This window comes from Protomyctophum parallelum, assembly GCF_964188405.1.
Source record: "Protomyctophum parallelum genome assembly, chromosome: 16".
In the NCBI taxonomy this organism is placed as follows: domain Eukaryota; kingdom Metazoa; phylum Chordata; class Actinopteri; order Myctophiformes; family Myctophidae; genus Protomyctophum; species Protomyctophum parallelum.
Genome location: NC_139711.1, coordinates 30,816,017 through 30,833,459, shown reverse-complemented (window position 1 = coordinate 30,833,459; position 17,443 = coordinate 30,816,017). Strand labels below are relative to the sequence as shown.

General features: G+C 40.0%; 2 protein-coding genes across 3 annotated transcripts in view; both read right to left on the bottom strand.

Annotated features, from left to right (window-relative positions):
- The window catches only part of LOC310872944 (protocadherin alpha-C2-like), an 8,272-nt gene extending 7 nt beyond the window's left edge, over positions 1 to 8,265 (bottom strand). Inside the window, exons 1-3 of one of the 2 annotated variants that reach the window (XM_083785160.1) lie at positions 5,797 to 8,265; positions 3,239 to 3,274; positions 1 to 1,736 (exon numbers count right to left, since the gene is read on the bottom strand). The exon at positions 1 to 1,736 is cut by the window's left edge and continues 7 nt beyond it. In XM_083785160.1, the coding sequence (XP_083641286.1) occupies positions 3,263 to 3,274; positions 5,797 to 8,238 (2,454 nt within the window). In that variant the 5' untranslated portion in view covers positions 8,239 to 8,265 and the 3' untranslated portion in view covers positions 1 to 1,736; positions 3,239 to 3,262. The remainder of the gene's footprint in view (positions 1,737 to 3,238; positions 3,275 to 5,796) is intronic. The other variant, XM_083785159.1, reaches the window with a different exon arrangement.
- A 2,464-nt stretch (positions 8,266 to 10,729) lies between these two features.
- Positions 10,730 to 17,443, bottom strand: LOC310873719 (protocadherin beta-16-like; the record flags this gene model as incomplete). The annotated part of the gene is made up of 3 exons (XM_083786268.1): positions 15,122 to 17,443; positions 11,224 to 12,297; positions 10,730 to 10,819 (listed from the first exon to the last, which is right to left on the bottom strand). The coding sequence occupies exons 1-3, from the start codon at positions 17,411 to 17,413 to the stop codon at positions 10,730 to 10,732; spliced, it is 3,456 nt and encodes a 1,151-aa protein (XP_083642394.1). The 5' UTR covers positions 17,414 to 17,443.

The following is a 17,443-nucleotide window of genomic DNA, read 5'->3' as shown; positions in this document are numbered from 1 at the left end:
TAATGCTCACACATAACTTACATACTGTACCATCAATATTTTACTGTACATGAAGTAACTGTATGCTTGCCTTAAAATACAAAATAACTTTGTACAATGGATGAGTGGGAGTGAGTTAATGATCAGAATTTTGGTCACATAATTTTGGTTTTGCCATTACACCATAATTATCATTGCACGTCATCACTTTTTTTTACTTAAAGAATAAAGCATTAAAAACATAGTAATAGTAGTAAGTATAAGTAAAATGTTGTATTAAAGTCATTCAGTCATTCACTGATATAGCTCACATTTATACATTTTCAGTAGGCCTATATTAAAGAAAACATGAGGCTTTGTAAGTGCGTGCAGTTCTGTTTTCAAATGTATGACATGTTAACACTTTGATATTCAGGAGCACCAATAGTTTATCATAAAATCAAAAATACATCATCATATATGGACATAGTTATTATGAGGAATCAATCAGTCCAGACTGAAAGACCCAATGGAATATTCAGAGTTGTGCTCATTTCAAATTGTCATACTCATTACAACACAGCCATTTTGGCAAGTGAATCGATCTCTTAGCAATTTGGCAGTGAATGGGATCTTGTAATTTGTGTTGAATTTAATTTCTTCACACACTGGAATGAAATCATGTTATCAATGTTCATTTACACTTTTGATGTAAAAAGAAAAATGCTAAATACTAAATTACACACCTCACTAACCATGAAAATATATTGTATTCTTCCTAGAAGACAAAATGTATTTGCGATGTCCTACTAGTACATTGTTTAGCTTTAGTTCACCACCATTGTCTCGTCACAATGGACTCTTCCTCCAAATCTTGACAATGACACAATTAGGCCTAAATTGAGACAATGGCTTGTTCAATATCATGTTTACCCTTAAAACTATAAAAGCGTCTTGAATACCGCATGCAGAAACTCACTCTTTGTTGCCTGATAAGCTGATTAATGGAACCTATTCCGTCCGTCACATATTTAGGCATGGCACACGCATATAAAGCACAAAACACACAACATTATGCTAAAAGCTACCACATTTACACAACACTGATTCCCTTTATCTTGTACTTTCAAAATCTCCATTGATACTTTTCTCACATTTTGTAGATTCTTGTGCCATTTCCCTCCCTTTTCTCTTTACTTTATTATGTAATCCCACAAGGATGCGCCAGTAGAACAAGAAAAATAAAAGTTGAAAAAACATTACATTTTGCAAGAGGGGATTCAGTCCCTTATGAAGGCAGTTCAACATTCCTGTGTCCGCTCCATTACTCCATTTTGTAGCTTCTTCAAATTTCCATTCCATACGCAATTTATTGTGCAGTCTTTGTCCTTGTGTTTTCTCCACTGAAGTATGATTTATATCAAAGGCCTACAGTAGACTGATGGGTTGCAGCCATGCAGAGTATTGTCATGCATGATAAATGGACAGGAATATTGTGTTGATTGGTTAAACATGTGCTTATAGTAAGATTGGCATGGGGCCGGGGGAGGAGGGAGTCAGGGTTTACTTTGGGTAGGGGGAGTCACCATAGTGTCTTGTGGTCCTTGGGCATGACAGTAATACGTGATAGTAGCATGGGACCAGGTCAAGGGTCAAAAGGTGTTTGGTAAAACGGCATGGGGCTTCTCCTGTCCCCTCTCTCGGGCGCCGCGTGGCACTCCAATGCTTGGGAAGGGGCCTTATAATGCTGCGGAACTGCTGCTGCTGATGGTAGATGCCTGAAAATGAAAGAAAGAAAATTAGACAAATTTGGGCGGGATCCACACAGCCTTGAGATTGGCCAGACTCTTGACATGCCTCATGCAGCCGAGATCTGTCGAGTCAGACAGGGGCATCAGGCAGAACAACAGAGTGGGTAGGGTTGGGGCAGGCCCTTGAACATGTAGTGATGCGGTGGTGGGTCTATATCAATGAATACCATGCTCCGATATTATGTGAGGGAGAGTGGTTGCTAGGTAACTGGGTGGGTGATTGGTTTCACTTTGCGTCTCCCCTGCACAAAGAACTGGGTCACAAATCACACTGCAGAAAACAGAAATTCACAAGTGTCATGATCTCAGCATATCAACACTTAGTCTAGTTCTAAACCATCTAATCACACAAAAAACACAACAATCAATCCCACATTAATTCGCAGACATATACATATTCCTAATCTGTATAGTGATGGAAATATAAAGGATGGACATTTCACATGCACAGGGGTGTTTTTGAAAGCACAAAAAACTGAATTTAAATAGCCTTGATTTATCATAATGTTCACATATAAATTGTTAAAATATCAAGGCCAGGGAGAAGCAACACCTCACAGGTGCATCAGTGAGGGTTTAAAAATGTTGTGATTAATGAATTTCACATTAGCTTTATTTTTGATTAAATAATGGTCATACTGTGAGCCCAGGGGACAGGTTTGTAGCTCAGAGACTAGCTGCAGTCAACTCAGTGCGACTCTGTTTGATACAAAAAGGTAATCTCTTGGGAGGACATGTACCTTGAAACCCTGTAACCACTTAAACCCTCTATTAATAGAAAATGAATACTTAATTGACAGGGGTTAGCTTTGTGCTTGGCCTGCTCTTTTTCCCTCTACACCAAATCTGATCGCTTGCCAGCTATTTTGAATAGATTATTATTGCTAGGATTCATATGGTTACACTGTATTCCCACTTTTGCTTGATTCCCTGATAAACAGAGCACAGATTATCATTATTATAATCAGCATCGTTAATATTATTGCCTCTTCTCTTTGGCCCCTGGGCTCAATCAATGTTATGAGAATAATCCAGACTACGTTCTTGTGACGTGGTGTGTGTGTCACATTCTAAGTACAAAGGAAAAAAGAGATGTGCACTGCAGCACCAACTGCATGTATTCTTTCTGACAGCACAGCACCTATAGCAGTAGCGCTCATTGGTTATGCAATTAAAATGGACAGACCAGTTTAGTAGTGGCATTGAGGTCAAGTTAGTCAGTTAGTTAGTATAGTTAGTTAGAGTAGCCATGAGGCTGCTCAAATAGAAAAGTAATACAGCACAGGAGCTCAGGCTAATATTAGATTTGGACTGAATGATCTTTTGCAAATCACAAAAGCCTCCTCCTTTGAGAGGAATGGAGGGGGAACAAGACAACAGAAAGAGGGGGAAAAGACAAGAGAGAGAAAAAAACACATCATTCAAAAGGTTATAAATCCAGGATGGGGGAGTGTGAGACTCCTGCATACCTCCAGCTGCAGAGTGGACTTCCCTCATTTAGGGTACTTTGGTGGGGAGAAAAGAAACAAGCAGTCCAATGGTGAGCTCATTGCAATAACAAAAAAATGAAACTCATGTGTATGTCTACGCAGTAAAATCCAAAATCAAGTGTTAATTGATTTAAAGTATGGAAGTGGAAATGTGAATTATTTAAGTTAAATTAACACTGAGAAGTGTATGAATTAACACTACTTTGTCTTTTTTATATACAGTGTGTCAAGGCACTATCAATAGAATATAAACCTTTGTTTTGGGGCATATAAAAAACGAAACAAAGAGACATAGTATTAATAGCAGATATAAGAACATTGAAAACAATCATGTCAGCATGTAATTCTGGAAAGGTAAGAAAGAGTCAAACAAACAGTTAAACGGTTTTAGATTGCACACACACACACACACACACACACACACACACACACACACACACACACACACACACACACACACACACACACACACACACACACACACACACACACACACACACACACACACACACACACACACACACACACACACACACACACACACACACCCCTCTCTCTAGGCATACTTACCTGTTTTACAGCAGCAGTGAACATGTGCTCACTCAGTTTAGAGGTTAACAAAGGACATTGACATATAGAAATAGCTGATTTTCAAAGTTGCAGGTGCACTGTATAGCGTCCAGTGTTTCAAACAGGGGTACTGGGATCAATGCAAAAGCAAGCTCTACACAAATACCCTGACCCTGCAGCAGACTTTCTCCTGCTTTCTCTCCCACAATTGAGTGAGGTAATGTATAAGGGGACGTACAGTAGCCCTATGCACCACAGAGAAGGGGTGTGGCAGGACTCATACGTACACTACAAACTAGACCACATCAAAGTTGGCTCTTGCTGCTGTAACATAGTGTATATGGCTTTGGCTGCATGTAGCATAGAAATACCACATATAGAATGGACTTTCCATTCGCAGCAATGCTGTGCTTCCCTGTCAAGCACAGAAGAGGACGATGTGCTTGCTTGATATGAAAATGTTTTGGTTAGGTGCCAACCAAATTCACTTGTGTAGGTGTAAGTGTGTAAGTGTCATCTCCCCCAACCACCCATAACGTAGGTAGCTCTGAACATGAATGCAGTGCCCTTATGCCGCCCCGTATGTATACATTTACATACAGTATATCTGGCAAACACTGTAGAAAGATTGCAGAAAGAAATGTGCAGTAAAGTGGAGTTCAGCATAAATACTGGGTCATAGAAGGAGAGAAAAAGAGCCAAAAAAAAGAGATGCAGACTATCAACCTACTGTATATGCCCAGCATCATTCAGCTGTTTGTTATATGTTTATGTCTGCGCATGGATATACACACATACACACAATATTAGCTACTGTATATTCTCATTTTTGTCAGTGACTGTAGCAATGCAGGCATGTTTGCTGTACTAAAATCTAGGCTACAGGCCAAAGTCACACACCACCATGTCACTCAACCAGTCAGAACAAATTAGTGAGGCTTTTAGTAGGTATATGGCAGCTGCAGAGAAAGGAGAAGGCAATTCACTTTCACAACCAGTGAAATAGTGATTGATCACTGGTCCGCAAGAATAATTTGAATAATGTAATATGAATAAATAAAATGGTAAATGGTGCATTTATATAGCGCCTTTATCCAAGGCGCTTTACAGAGATTGTGCATTACATTCACCCATTCATACACCGATGGCAGCGGAAACCATGCAAGGCACCAACTAGCACATCGGGAGCAATTAGGGGTTCTGTGTCTTGCTCAAGGACACTTCGACAGTAACTCTGGGGGAGCCCGGGTTTGAACTGGCAACCTTATGGTTACCATCCAGGCACTCTATACCCCTGAGCCACCGCCGCCGCCGAATACAAAGTATGTTAAAAAAAACAATATTGGGTACATTTTTAATGCAGTCCTTACCCATTCTGGGCAGGAACCCCTTTTGGTGTTTTAACTAAGCATTATGTTATACTTTAGCTATTGAAAAATAGCAGATCTACAAGCTCAGAGCTTGTAAGTCTGCTATTTTTGAAAAATCTTAAAAATGCGGCACACATCTTTGAATATATATTCTTTCAGAGCGAACGTTTTTTGATTTCGACGTCAGGCCTAAATGGGTTAAAGAAAAAAACTGTTTGAACAAGAATTCAAAAAAGTGTGTAAAATCTAAAGAGTTGCAAAAGCAGCAATAAGCAGCCTAGTCTAGCAAATATTTTGAACAGACTACTTTGACTGAATCAGTATATGAAATTAGAAACTCTAGAAATGTAAATAGGCTACTATTCTGATGTGTTAGTCATTGTTTTTTAGGACACAAATCCCATCTTTACTTGGCGCTGTTAGTTATCATTGTGCATTGTCACTGACATTAGGATTATTATTTAGGCAGGTCCAGAGCAAAATAATATTTATATTAATGAAATTAGTTTGGGGTTTTGGGTGAAACCTTGAATGAATCAGTTTCCAATATTAGATGTTGGATATAGAATGTTGGATTTTTTATAGAGCAATTCTCACCTGCAAAGTTGAAGGTGCTGAACCACTAGTTTCTGACATTCCTGTGCTCCGTGGAATACTGGACACAATGTACCTGGAGCCCTTTGGCACAGGCTGTCTAACCACCAACTTTCCTTTCCTGGTCTCTGCTAGAAACATACTGTACCAGTAGGCATCATTAGAGACCAGGGTGGAATCAGCGATGGTTGAGTTGAATGAGTTCCTCTCACTGCTGATCACACTGTTCCTACAGGGAGGAGCCGTTTTGCTGGGATTGGATTTCTGACACTTGAGTACGATGGTGACCAATATGGTGATCAATAAGAGAAAGGACACTGATCCCAGACCGATGAGCAAATACAGGTTTATGTCTGAAAAGATGTCATATTCCAGAGGCACTTCAGTCATGTCAGAGTAGGCCTTGACAGCAGTCTCTATTGTGGATAACTTGATGGTAACTGTAGCAGAGAGAGCAGGCTCTCCGTTGTCCTTGGCAACAACAACCATCTGTTGGTGACGTGAATCTCTGTAACTGAACATTCTCATAGTCCGGATCTCTCCATTGTACTGGTCCAGACTGAACAAGGTGGCATCACTCACTTGTAGAAACTGGTAGCTAATCCGAGAGTTCTGTGGGGAGTCTGTGTCTAAAGCTATCACCTTAGCAATTAGAGATCCTTTGTCAGTTGATCGTGGGATCTTTTCCTCCACAACTGAGCCATGTGGGCGCCATGGAGAGACTATGACAGGCTTATTGTCATTCTGGTCTACAATAATGATGTGAACAGTAACATTACTGCTGAGTGGAGGAACACCAGAGTCCCTGGCCTCAATGTGGAAGAGGAACTCCTTCTCAATCTCATAGTCAAAGGTTCTTAAAGCATAGAGGTTTCCATTTTCAGGGTTGATGGAGAACAGCATGGACATGGAAGTGTTCACTATTTCTTTTTCTAAAATAAAATAAACCAGATACTGGTTTTCATGGAGGTCAGGGTCAAATGCAGTAAGAGAACTTAACAAGCCCCCAGGAGCATTATTCTCCGGTACACGTATAGTATAAAATGACTTAGGGAACTGTGGAACATTATCATTAACATCTAAAAGTTCTAAAGTCATTGTTTCATTGTCAGATAATGGAGGAGAACCTCTGTCTGTGACTGTAAATGTGATGTCATATTCTGGAACCTTCTCTCTGTCTAAAGGTTCTGACACTACTAATTCAAAATAGTTATCGGATGATTCTCTCAATTTAAATGGGATATTATTGGGAATTTTAAGATCAACTACCCCATTATCACCTGCATCTTTATCACTCACACTAACTACTGCTATAACTGTGTCTAATGGTGCATTCTCTTTTATAGGACTTTGAAATGATTTGATGGAGATTTCTGGGTGGTTGTCATTCATATCAGTCACTGCTATTGTTAATTTACACTGTCCAGATAAGGGATTTGACCCTTTGTCAGTGGCTATAACTTCCATTTCATAAGTCTTAAAATCCTCATAATTAACCAGCTCTTTAACTCTGATTTCCCCATTATCTGGATTCAAGCTGAATGTGTTTTGCGTTTTCTCTGATGTATACAAACTATAGGAGTAAACAATAGCTGAGTTAGATCCCTCATCTAAATCAGAGGCTTCGACTTTAATTATAAGGCTGCCTATTGGAGAGTTTTCCATCAAATCCACTTGATACATGTCTTTATCAAATGTAGGGGCGTTGTCATTTATATCTAACACGCGAACAATTATGTTGGCGGTACCAGAGCGCGCTGGTACGCCGCCATCTACAGCAGTGAGTATCAAATTGTGAACAGCTTGCCTCTCTCTATCTAATCCCTTTTTCAGAATAAAGTCAGCAAATTTGGTCCCATCTCTTCCGGTCTGAATTTCAATCCCAAAATGTTCGCTTGTGCTCAGATGGTAGTCATTAACGGAATTAGATCCAACGTCTGGATCTACTGCGTTGTTCAACGAGAAACGTTCTCCAGCGGAGCTTGACTCCGATATATCCAAATGCATCGTTCCTCGTCGAAAATGTGGAGCGTTGTCATTAATATCCATGATTTCCACCTCAATGTTGAACATTCGTATCGGGTTTTCGATTGTAACATCCAATTTAAGAAAGCAATACGTAATCTTCGAGGGGCACAAAAGTTCTCGATCAATCTTTTCCAATATATACAGCTCTCCGGTGTTTTTGTTTATGTCGAGATATTTTTTATTTGACACGACAGCATCTATACGCATTTTTCTTTTATTCAACGTCTTCAGGTCAAATTCCAAATCAGATGCTAGATTTGCAACAACGGACCCTTCCTCCATTTCTTCAGGAATAGAATAGTGAGTAGTAACAGCAGAGGTTGTGTCCATGATGGCTGCAAGAACTAGGAAGCGCAACACATACCATATCCAAGATGATGACTGAAGGAAGCGATGCGCCATTATGGTGGAGTGCATTCCAAAATCCACGCCAAAACGTTCTGATTGCGATGTTGGTGTGAGAACAAATCTTGTAAATTGTAGCTCAGCGTCACACCACAATGTGCACCCTTCAAATGGATAGATGCTTTAGAGAAGACCAGGAGCCGCCCACAAAGATCTTTCTAATTTCTTTAACCAATCACCGTGACGACGATGACCTCATAAAGGCATTTGCAGGTTACTGTTCCGGTGCTTGTCTCGAGCGGATACGGAAGCGTTGCGCGTGTGCGTGTGTGTGTGTGTGTGTGTGTGTGTGTGTGCGTGCGTGCGTGCGTGCGTGTGTGTGTGTGTGTGTGTGTGTGTGTGCGCGCGCGCGCCCCCGTATTACAGGATACAGACTACGTTCATTTAATTTGCTAGTTTGGAATAGAAACCAGGCTTTCCACACTCTAGGTCTAGGACATGTGGCCGGTGGCTGTGAAAAGCATTTTACGCGATGTTAGTGTGCGTTGGTGTTTTTGTGCTGTTGAACTTAAACTTGAGGAACAAATCTAAAAACGGACTGAATTGTGGCATATTTTGTAATACAAGAAGAAAATAACATAGGAGAGTAGCCTTAACCGGTTATGAGCCTGTAAGAATAGAAAAAATAACTACTTTTACGCATATAGATCTGTGTGTAATCCATGTATAAATTAACATAGTTATCAATAGCTGTTCATATTTGTCATTTTGGGTGGAAGAAAATGTTTCATGCAATAAAGTATGATCATTTATTTGACACATCTGAGTGTAAATGTAGAACATGGGGACAATGGCCTGATTAAGGGGTGGCTATTGCTTACCATTCCGCGTTAAGGTGAGTGACAGAAAGTTACTAAGTAACGGAGGCAGCAGCAGAACGCATCAAACTCTGAGTTTGCAGTATCAGAAGTTTAAATTTGCCTTGTATGTCTGCATGTTTGTATATGCCTTGAAAATAATACAATGTTATTTTTTTTATAGGGGGGTGCGGGGGTGCAATGATTCTGCCGTCCATTGTGAATTGCGCTGAAATACGAAAGGGTTCCATGCCAATGTGAGAACTTGTTGCATTCCAGCCTCATGTGATATCTCGCAGTTAATGAAAGGACAGTGTTATAGCCTTATGAGATTCAGCTCAACAGAAAGGTGATTGCTGCTCTATTTAATAAGGTATATTTATATTGAACAACTGCCATGTAGGCCTATTGATGCTGTTACCTGCACGTAATTTTTACATAATTGATCGACTTCATTGAATAATTATTGGTAGCTGAAGGTCTGGACTCTGGAGACTGGAGGGACCGAAACGTTATCGATTTATTGCAAGCTTTCGGTCTATTGACCTTCGTCAGGCCTCCCTTTATTTTTTCATGAAGTTTGCGCATTGAAATTTTACTTAATTGTATCCGTGTTGATCATTTATAAATGTGGCACTTTGAAGTTAGTTGTTGTTGTCGTCGTAGGCCTATAATAATTTCAAATATAAATGTAAATTCATTGTGTAATGGTCTCCCACCTTATTTGTTTACTTCATCTGTGAAAACCGATCATTTAATTTGTGTTGTATTGTATAGTCATATAATATAACCTTCTTTATGTTGTTAAATTGTGCTGGTTCCCTGTACATGTTTTCGGTAGCAGAACCACTCGCCCTTTGCGAGTGGTCTGGGCGAGTGGTCTTGGCGACTCGCCAAAAAGTCAAGTCCACTCGGCCCAAGCAGAAGGCCATTCGGCCCGGGGCGAGATGACTTCCCCTTTTGGCGACAAGTCTTCACTTTTTGGCTAGTGTTTTCTTCACTTTCAGCAACTGTTTTCCATGTCTCAGCTTAGAAATAATTGCTTAAACAAAATAAAGAGTAATTAATTATATACTATTTTAAACTCAGATTATAAAGGATTCTGACAAAAGTGTATTGCCAATTCAATCAACAGCCAATAAAAATTCTGAATCAACGTGATTGGTTGGAAGACAAGACATGTGGTCTGGTTTTAGTTAGTAGTTTGTTTGTTTGCTTAACTTTAAAAAGTGAGTCATGGGATAACCTGAATATTATTAGGTTTATCTCAGGCCCCTTTGTGTTCTCTGGCCCTGGTTACATTTTATAACTACATTTACACCAGACATCAGGATGTTGACAATGGATGTAATAAAGCTTTTGATGAGGGCTAACTTTCTTTAAATTAATTATGATAATATTTTGTGGGTGGCACTGGTGCCTCAATATTTCTGTGTGCAATCCATACATATATGTGGATCAACAAGGTGGATTAGTTTGATCCACTGAAGGTATACTGAACACAATGCATCCCAAAGCCCTTTGGAACAGGCTGTCTAACTATACCGACCTCTGCTAGAATTAGACTGTATACCAGTAGGCATCTGAGACCAGGGTGGAATCTACAATGTTTGGTAAAACAGTCAAACAGAACAGTATACTAGACAATTGCACGGTGGTGGAGTGCCTGGTGTTTCTTTGCTGATTGGCGTGGACATCGGCTATCGCTATATCCCACCGGGTGGAATACCTGAGGCCTGACCCCTTCCCGCGGACCAGTAGCCGGCAGTGTAATGACAACAGTGCAGATGGATTCCCTGCAATGACACAGCGTTTCACAGTCGGTATCCATACGTCAAGAGCCCAGACTGGATAGGGGTCGATGATGTCAATTGACCCCATCTGGGTCTCACTGGAAGAAGGAAAAGGACCCGGGCACTGGCGTCGTGAAATTCAGACTGATGTTTTTTTATAATTAACCTTTTTGGGTTTCATTCATGTTGTATTGTGCACCGTATATTATTTTAGGTTAGAGGGTAATTGACTCAGGTTGGTATAGGTATAGTTTTGTGTTTATATGTGGGCTTACTGGATATATATTTCAACTGAACTATTTTACTTTTGTACTAAACGGCCTGCTTCTTGGCTGTCCTTGGGTCTAGGATCTTAGCATTTAACAGCAGCAGCTAAAATATTATTATGTTTTGTTGTATTCCCTTACCTGCAGGGTGGACGCTGCTGAGTCGCTCGTGTCTGTCACACATGTACTCCTTGGTAAACTGGATACAAAGTATCTGGAGCCCTTTGGCACAGGCTGTCTAACCACCAACTTTCCTTTCCTGGTCTCTGCTAGAAACATACTGTACCAGTAGGCATCATTAGAGACCAGTGTGGAATCAGCAATGGTTGAGTTTCTCTCACTGCTGATCACACTGTTCCTACAGGGAGGAGCCGTTTTGCTGTAATTGGGTTTCTGACACTTGAGTACGATGGTGACCAATATGGTGATCAGTAAGAGAAAGGACACTGATCCCAAGCCGATGAGCAAATACAGGTTTATGTCTGAAAATATGTCATATTCCAGAGGGACTTCAGTCATGTCAGAGTAGGCCTTGACAGCAGTCTCTATTGTGGATAACTTGATGGTTACTGTAGCAGAGAGAGCAGGCTCCCCGTTGTCCTTGGCAACAACAACCATCTGTAGGTGACGTGAATCTCTGTAACTGAACATTCTCATAGTCCGGATCTCTCCATTGTATTGGTCCAGACTGAACAAGGTGGCATCACTCACTTGTAGAAACTGGTAGCTGATCCGAGAGTTCTGTGGGGAGTCAGTGTCTAATGCAATCACTTTGGCAACCAGTGAACCTTTATCAGTGGATCTGGGAATCTTTTCCTCTACCACTGATCCATGCGCACGCCATGGAGAAACTATGACAGGCTTATTGTCATTTTGGTCCACAATAATGATGTGAATAGTCACGTTACTGCTGAGTGGAGGAACACCAGAGTCCCTGGCCTCAATGTGGAAGAGGAACTCCTTTTCAATCTCGTAGTCAAAGGTTTTTAATGCGTATAGATTTCCATTCTCCGGATTAATGGAAAACAACATGGACATGGAGGTGTTTACTATTTCCTTCTCTAAAATGAAATAAACTAGATACTGATTTTCATGGAGGTCCGGGTCAATTGCAGTGAGAGAACTTAATAAGGCCCCAGGAGCATTATTCTCTGGTACACGTATCGTATAAAATGACTGAGGGAACTGTGGAACATTATCATTAACATCTAAAAGTTCTAAAGTCATAGTTTCATTGTCATATAATGGATGAGAACCTCTGTCTGTAACTGTAAAAGTGATGTCATATTCTGGAACCTTCTCACGGTCTAGCGGTTCTGAAACTACCAATTCAAAATAGTTCTCAGATGATTCTCTCAATTTAAATGGCATATTATCAGGAATTTTAAGATCAACTATTCCATTATCACCAGAATCTTTGTCACTCACACTAACTACTGCTATCACTGTGTCTAATGGTGCACTCTCTTTTATAGGACTCTGAAATGATTTAATGGAGATTTCTGGGTGGTTGTCATTCATATCGGTCACTAAAATGGTTAATTTACACTGTCCAGATAAGGAATGTTGACCTTTATCTGTTGCTATAACCTCCATATCATAAGTATTTAAATCCTCATAATTAATCATTTCTCTCACTCTAATTTCACCGGAATCCGAATTCAATGTGAATGTGTTTTGTGTTTTCTCTGATGTGTATAAACTATAAGAGTAAACAATATCCGAATTTGAGCCCTCATCTAAATCAGTGGCATTTAGTTTAACTACAAGAACATTTTCCATTATCTCTATTTTGTAGCTATCTTTGTCAAATATAGGAGCATTATCGTTGACGTCGAGCACCCTAACAACAATGTTGGCGGTACCAGAGCGTGTTGGAACCCCGCCATCCACAGCTGTAAGTATTAAATTGTGTACAGTCTGATTTTCTCTGTCTAAAGCCTTTTTCAAAATTAAGTCAGCAAATTTGGATCCATCTCTTCCAGCCTGAATTTCAATGGCAAAATGGTCACTTAAGCTTAAATGGTAGTTGGTCACAGAATTCGTTCCAACGTCTGGGTCCACAGCATTATTCAGTGAGAAACGTTCTCCAACGGGTGTAGATTCCGAGATATCCAACTGCATTGTACCGCGTCGAAAATGTGGGGCGTTGTCATTAACATCTGTGATTTCTATCTCAAAGTTAAACATTCTTAGTGGATTTTCTATGGTGGCATCCAATTTAAGAAAGCAAGACGTTGTTGTCTTGGTGGTGCATAAATATTCCCTGTCCACCCGTTCTAGAACGTACAGTTCTCCTGTTTCCTTGTTAACGTCGAGATATTTTTTATTGGCAACTACATCTATCCTCATTCTTCGTTTAATCAGGGTCTTCACGTCAATGCCCAAGTCAGCAGCCAAATTCGCAACGACAGAGCCTTCCTCCATTTCTTCGGGAATAGAATAGTGAATTACTGAAGCTGCTGTGTATGTGGCTGTAGAATAAAGCAAAAATAGAGAAACGTACCAACTGCAAGACGTTTGAAAAATGTGGTAAACCATTGTGTACAATCCGTGCGTGAAGCCAGGGAAAAACCGTGTAGCGCGCAGGCTCTTTGTGATAGCCTTTCACAATACTGAGTGCAAATGAAATGTGTTGCTTCCAGAGCCATACGATCAACTCGCATGCGTATGGTAACCTCACTGACTGGTGTGTTTTCGCGGTGAGCAGCGACGCCCATGTTTACTTTGGACTCGGGAACAAAAAACGAAATAAAAACTTTGGGTAAGACTTACGACAAAGACTACACAGTGGATACGTTATGGAGGTAGAAATTAAGGCCTCGATATTGACATAATGTTGTATAATTATATTATATAAGCCGAAAATACAACCACAGTTCAGTTGAAAATATGAACATATGCTGCTGTTTTAATATAGGCCTACTTCCTGACAATCGTATTGTACTTTATTTGAGTTTAAACCAATATTTAATAGTCTGACCATCTCGCTATTACCAAAATGTTGCTTGTTTTATATAGCTTGTGTTCTTATCATGCTAATTCATAGAAGGGCATCATCATATCTCTGTCGTGTGCATAGCTCCCCGTGCGTAAAGGCCATGCGTAATGGATATTGTTTTTGTTTCGATTTGTTTTTCTTCGTTTTTGCTGTATTTTGTGGGTTCTTTCTCCCCTTCAATTTCAGTTTTTATTGTTGACTATTGTTGATAATTCTAGAACAACCCTCTTTATGCCACAGTTATATGTACGCTATTTGTCGAGTTTTGCGCATAGCTCCATGTGCGTAAACAATTGCGCATAACGAGATTGACTCACAACACCAACCTATTTCAGATTCTTTGATATAAGATATGGTTCATCATTTTACAATTTACACGAGAAACATCTATGAAAATGTTAATATTTAATTTCAGGCCCGCTCGTATGGGCTTGTTAAATAGGGCCACGAGTGCATTCAGTGGGTCAGCAGTATTCCAAATCACCAAAATGACAACCAATAATATGGAAACTGTACAGTAGTGCCTGGATTATATTTGATTGAAGTTTGATGAGGATTTGAGTAAAATATGAATATTTTGTTTCAACAGGGTTTTCCTTTGCAGAGAAGCTAATCAATCATCACATCACAGGTCACAGGTGCACGTAAATAAGTCATTCCTGTAATGTTTCACGCACTATTAAAATGTAATTCATGCTAATCTGATTTTATATAGCATACTTTCTGATCATGCATTAAAATAAAATTGTATAATATCTCTGTCTTGGTTATGCACAATATGTATTGCATTGAGTTTATGTATTGCCGTTTATGCATGGTTTCCCTTCCGTATAGGGGATATTGTTTTTGTCTGTTTTATTTTGTTCCTGATTGTCACCTATTTGGAAAACTTAAACACTTTAATTTTGTTGGAAATTAGAGGTAATAATTTTACAATTTACCCGAATTGTCCACTCTTGATAAAATTGTCAAAATGATAGTTGATTAAAGTTGGCTCAGGATAATGTGTAAAAGGTTTTAACTGGTCTTTCTTCCTACCTGTAAAGTGGAAGCTGCTGAGTCACTGGTGTCTGTCACACATGTACTCCTTGGTAAACTGGATACAAAGTATCTGGAGCCCTTTGGCACAGGCTGTCTAACCACCAACTTGCCTTTCCTGGTCTCCGCTAGAAACATACTGTACCAGTAGGCATCATTAGAGACCAGGGTGGAATCAGCAATGGTTGAGTTCCTCTCACTGCTGATCACACTGTTCCTACAGGGAGGAGCTGTTTTGCTGTAATTAGGTTTCTGACACTTGAGTACGATGGTTACCAATATGGTGATCAGCAAGAGAAAGGACACCGAGCCCAGACCGATGAGCAAATACAGGTTTATGTCTGAAAAGATGTCATATTCCAGAGGTACTTCAGTCATGTCAGAGTAGGCCTTGACAGCAGTCTCTATTGTGGATAACTTGATGGTAACTGTAGCAGAGAGAGCAGGCTCCCCGTTGTCCTTGGCAACAACAACCATCTGTTGGTGACGTGAATCTCTGTAACTGAACATTCTCATAGTCCGGATCTCTCCATTGTACTGGTCCAGACTGAACAAGGTGGCATCACTCACTTGTAGAAACTGGTAGCTAATCCGAGAGTTCTGTGGGGAGTCGGTGTCTAAGGCAATCACCTTGGCAACCAGTGAGCCTTTATCAGTGGATCGTGGGATCTTTTCCTCCACCACTGACCCATGAGCACGCCATGGAGAGACTATGACTGGCTTATTGTCATTCTGGTCCACAATAATGATGTGAATAGTAACATTACTGCTGAGTGGAGGCATACCAGAGTCTCTGGCCTCAATGTGGAAAAGGAATTCCTTCTCAATCTCATAGTCAAATGTTTTTAATGCGTAAAGATTACCATTCTCTGGATTAATGGAGAACAGCATGGACATGGATGTGTTCACTATCTCCTTCTCTAAGATGAAATAAACTAGATACTGGTTTTCATGCAGGTCTGGATCAACTGCAGTAAGGGCACTTATCAATGCACCAGGCGCATTATTCTCCATTAAACGTATAGTATAAAATGACTGAGGGAACTGTGGAATATTATCATTAACATCTAAAAGTTCTAAAGTCATTGTTTCATTGTCAGATAATGGAGGAGAACCTCTGTCTGTAACTGTGAATGTGATGTCATATTCTGGAACCTTCTCACGATCTAGAGGTTCTGACACCACTAATTCAAAATAGTTTTCAGAAGATTTTTTTAATTTGAATGGAATATTTTCAGGGATCCGGAGATCAACAACTCCATTATCACCAGAATCATGATCACTAACACTAACTACTGCTATCACTGTTTCTAATTCTATATTTTCCTTGACAGGGCTATGGAACGATTTAATCGATATTTTGGGGTGATTGTCATTCATATCATCGACATGAATTGTTAATTTACACTGTCCTGTTAATGAATTTGTGCCTCTGTCTGTTGCTATTACTTCCATGTCATAAATATTGTTATCTTCATAGTTTAACATTCCTTTTACCGTGATTTCACCGGTGTTGGGGTTCAGATAAAATGCTTCTTGTGTTTTCTCCGAGGTGTACAGACTGTAGGCATACATTATTTCCCCATTAGATCCCTCGTCTAAATCCGTAGCGTTAAGCTGAACTACAAGACTTCCAATTGGAGAATTTTCTATAATATTTATGTTGTAGTTTTCCATGTCAAATGTTGGAGCGTTATCATTGGTGTCGAGTACACGAACAAATATGCTGGCTGTGCCCGAGCGGGAGGGGACGCCCCCATCTATAGCAGTAAGAATGAGGTTATGAACCGCCTGCGCTTCGCGATCTAAAGATTTTTTCAATATTATATCGGCAAACTTTGATCCATCTCTTCCTGTTTGAATTTCTATAGTAAAATAATCACTTTCGCTTAAAAGGTACGTTTTGACAGAGTTTGAGCCAACGTCCGGGTCCACTGCGTTGTTGACAGAAAAATGTTCACCAGCCTGGGTTGCTTCCGATATGTCCAAATCGATTGTATCCCTTCTAAAATGAGGCGCATTGTCATTGATGTCCATAATTTCCAATTCGATGTAAAATATCCTTTTGGGGTTTTCAATAATGGCTTCCATTTTTAGATAGCAGGATGTCTTGGCGGGGCAGAGAGACTCTCTGTCAATTCTCTCTACAATATACAGCTCCCCCGTTTCTTTGTTCACGTCCAGATATTTCTTATTGGCTATTATTTCTAACCGCATTTTCCGTCCAATTAACGACTTCACATCTAGGCCCAAATCCCCAGCTAGATTGGCGACAACAGATCCTTCTTCCATTTCTTCAGGAATCGAATAGTGAGTGACGGA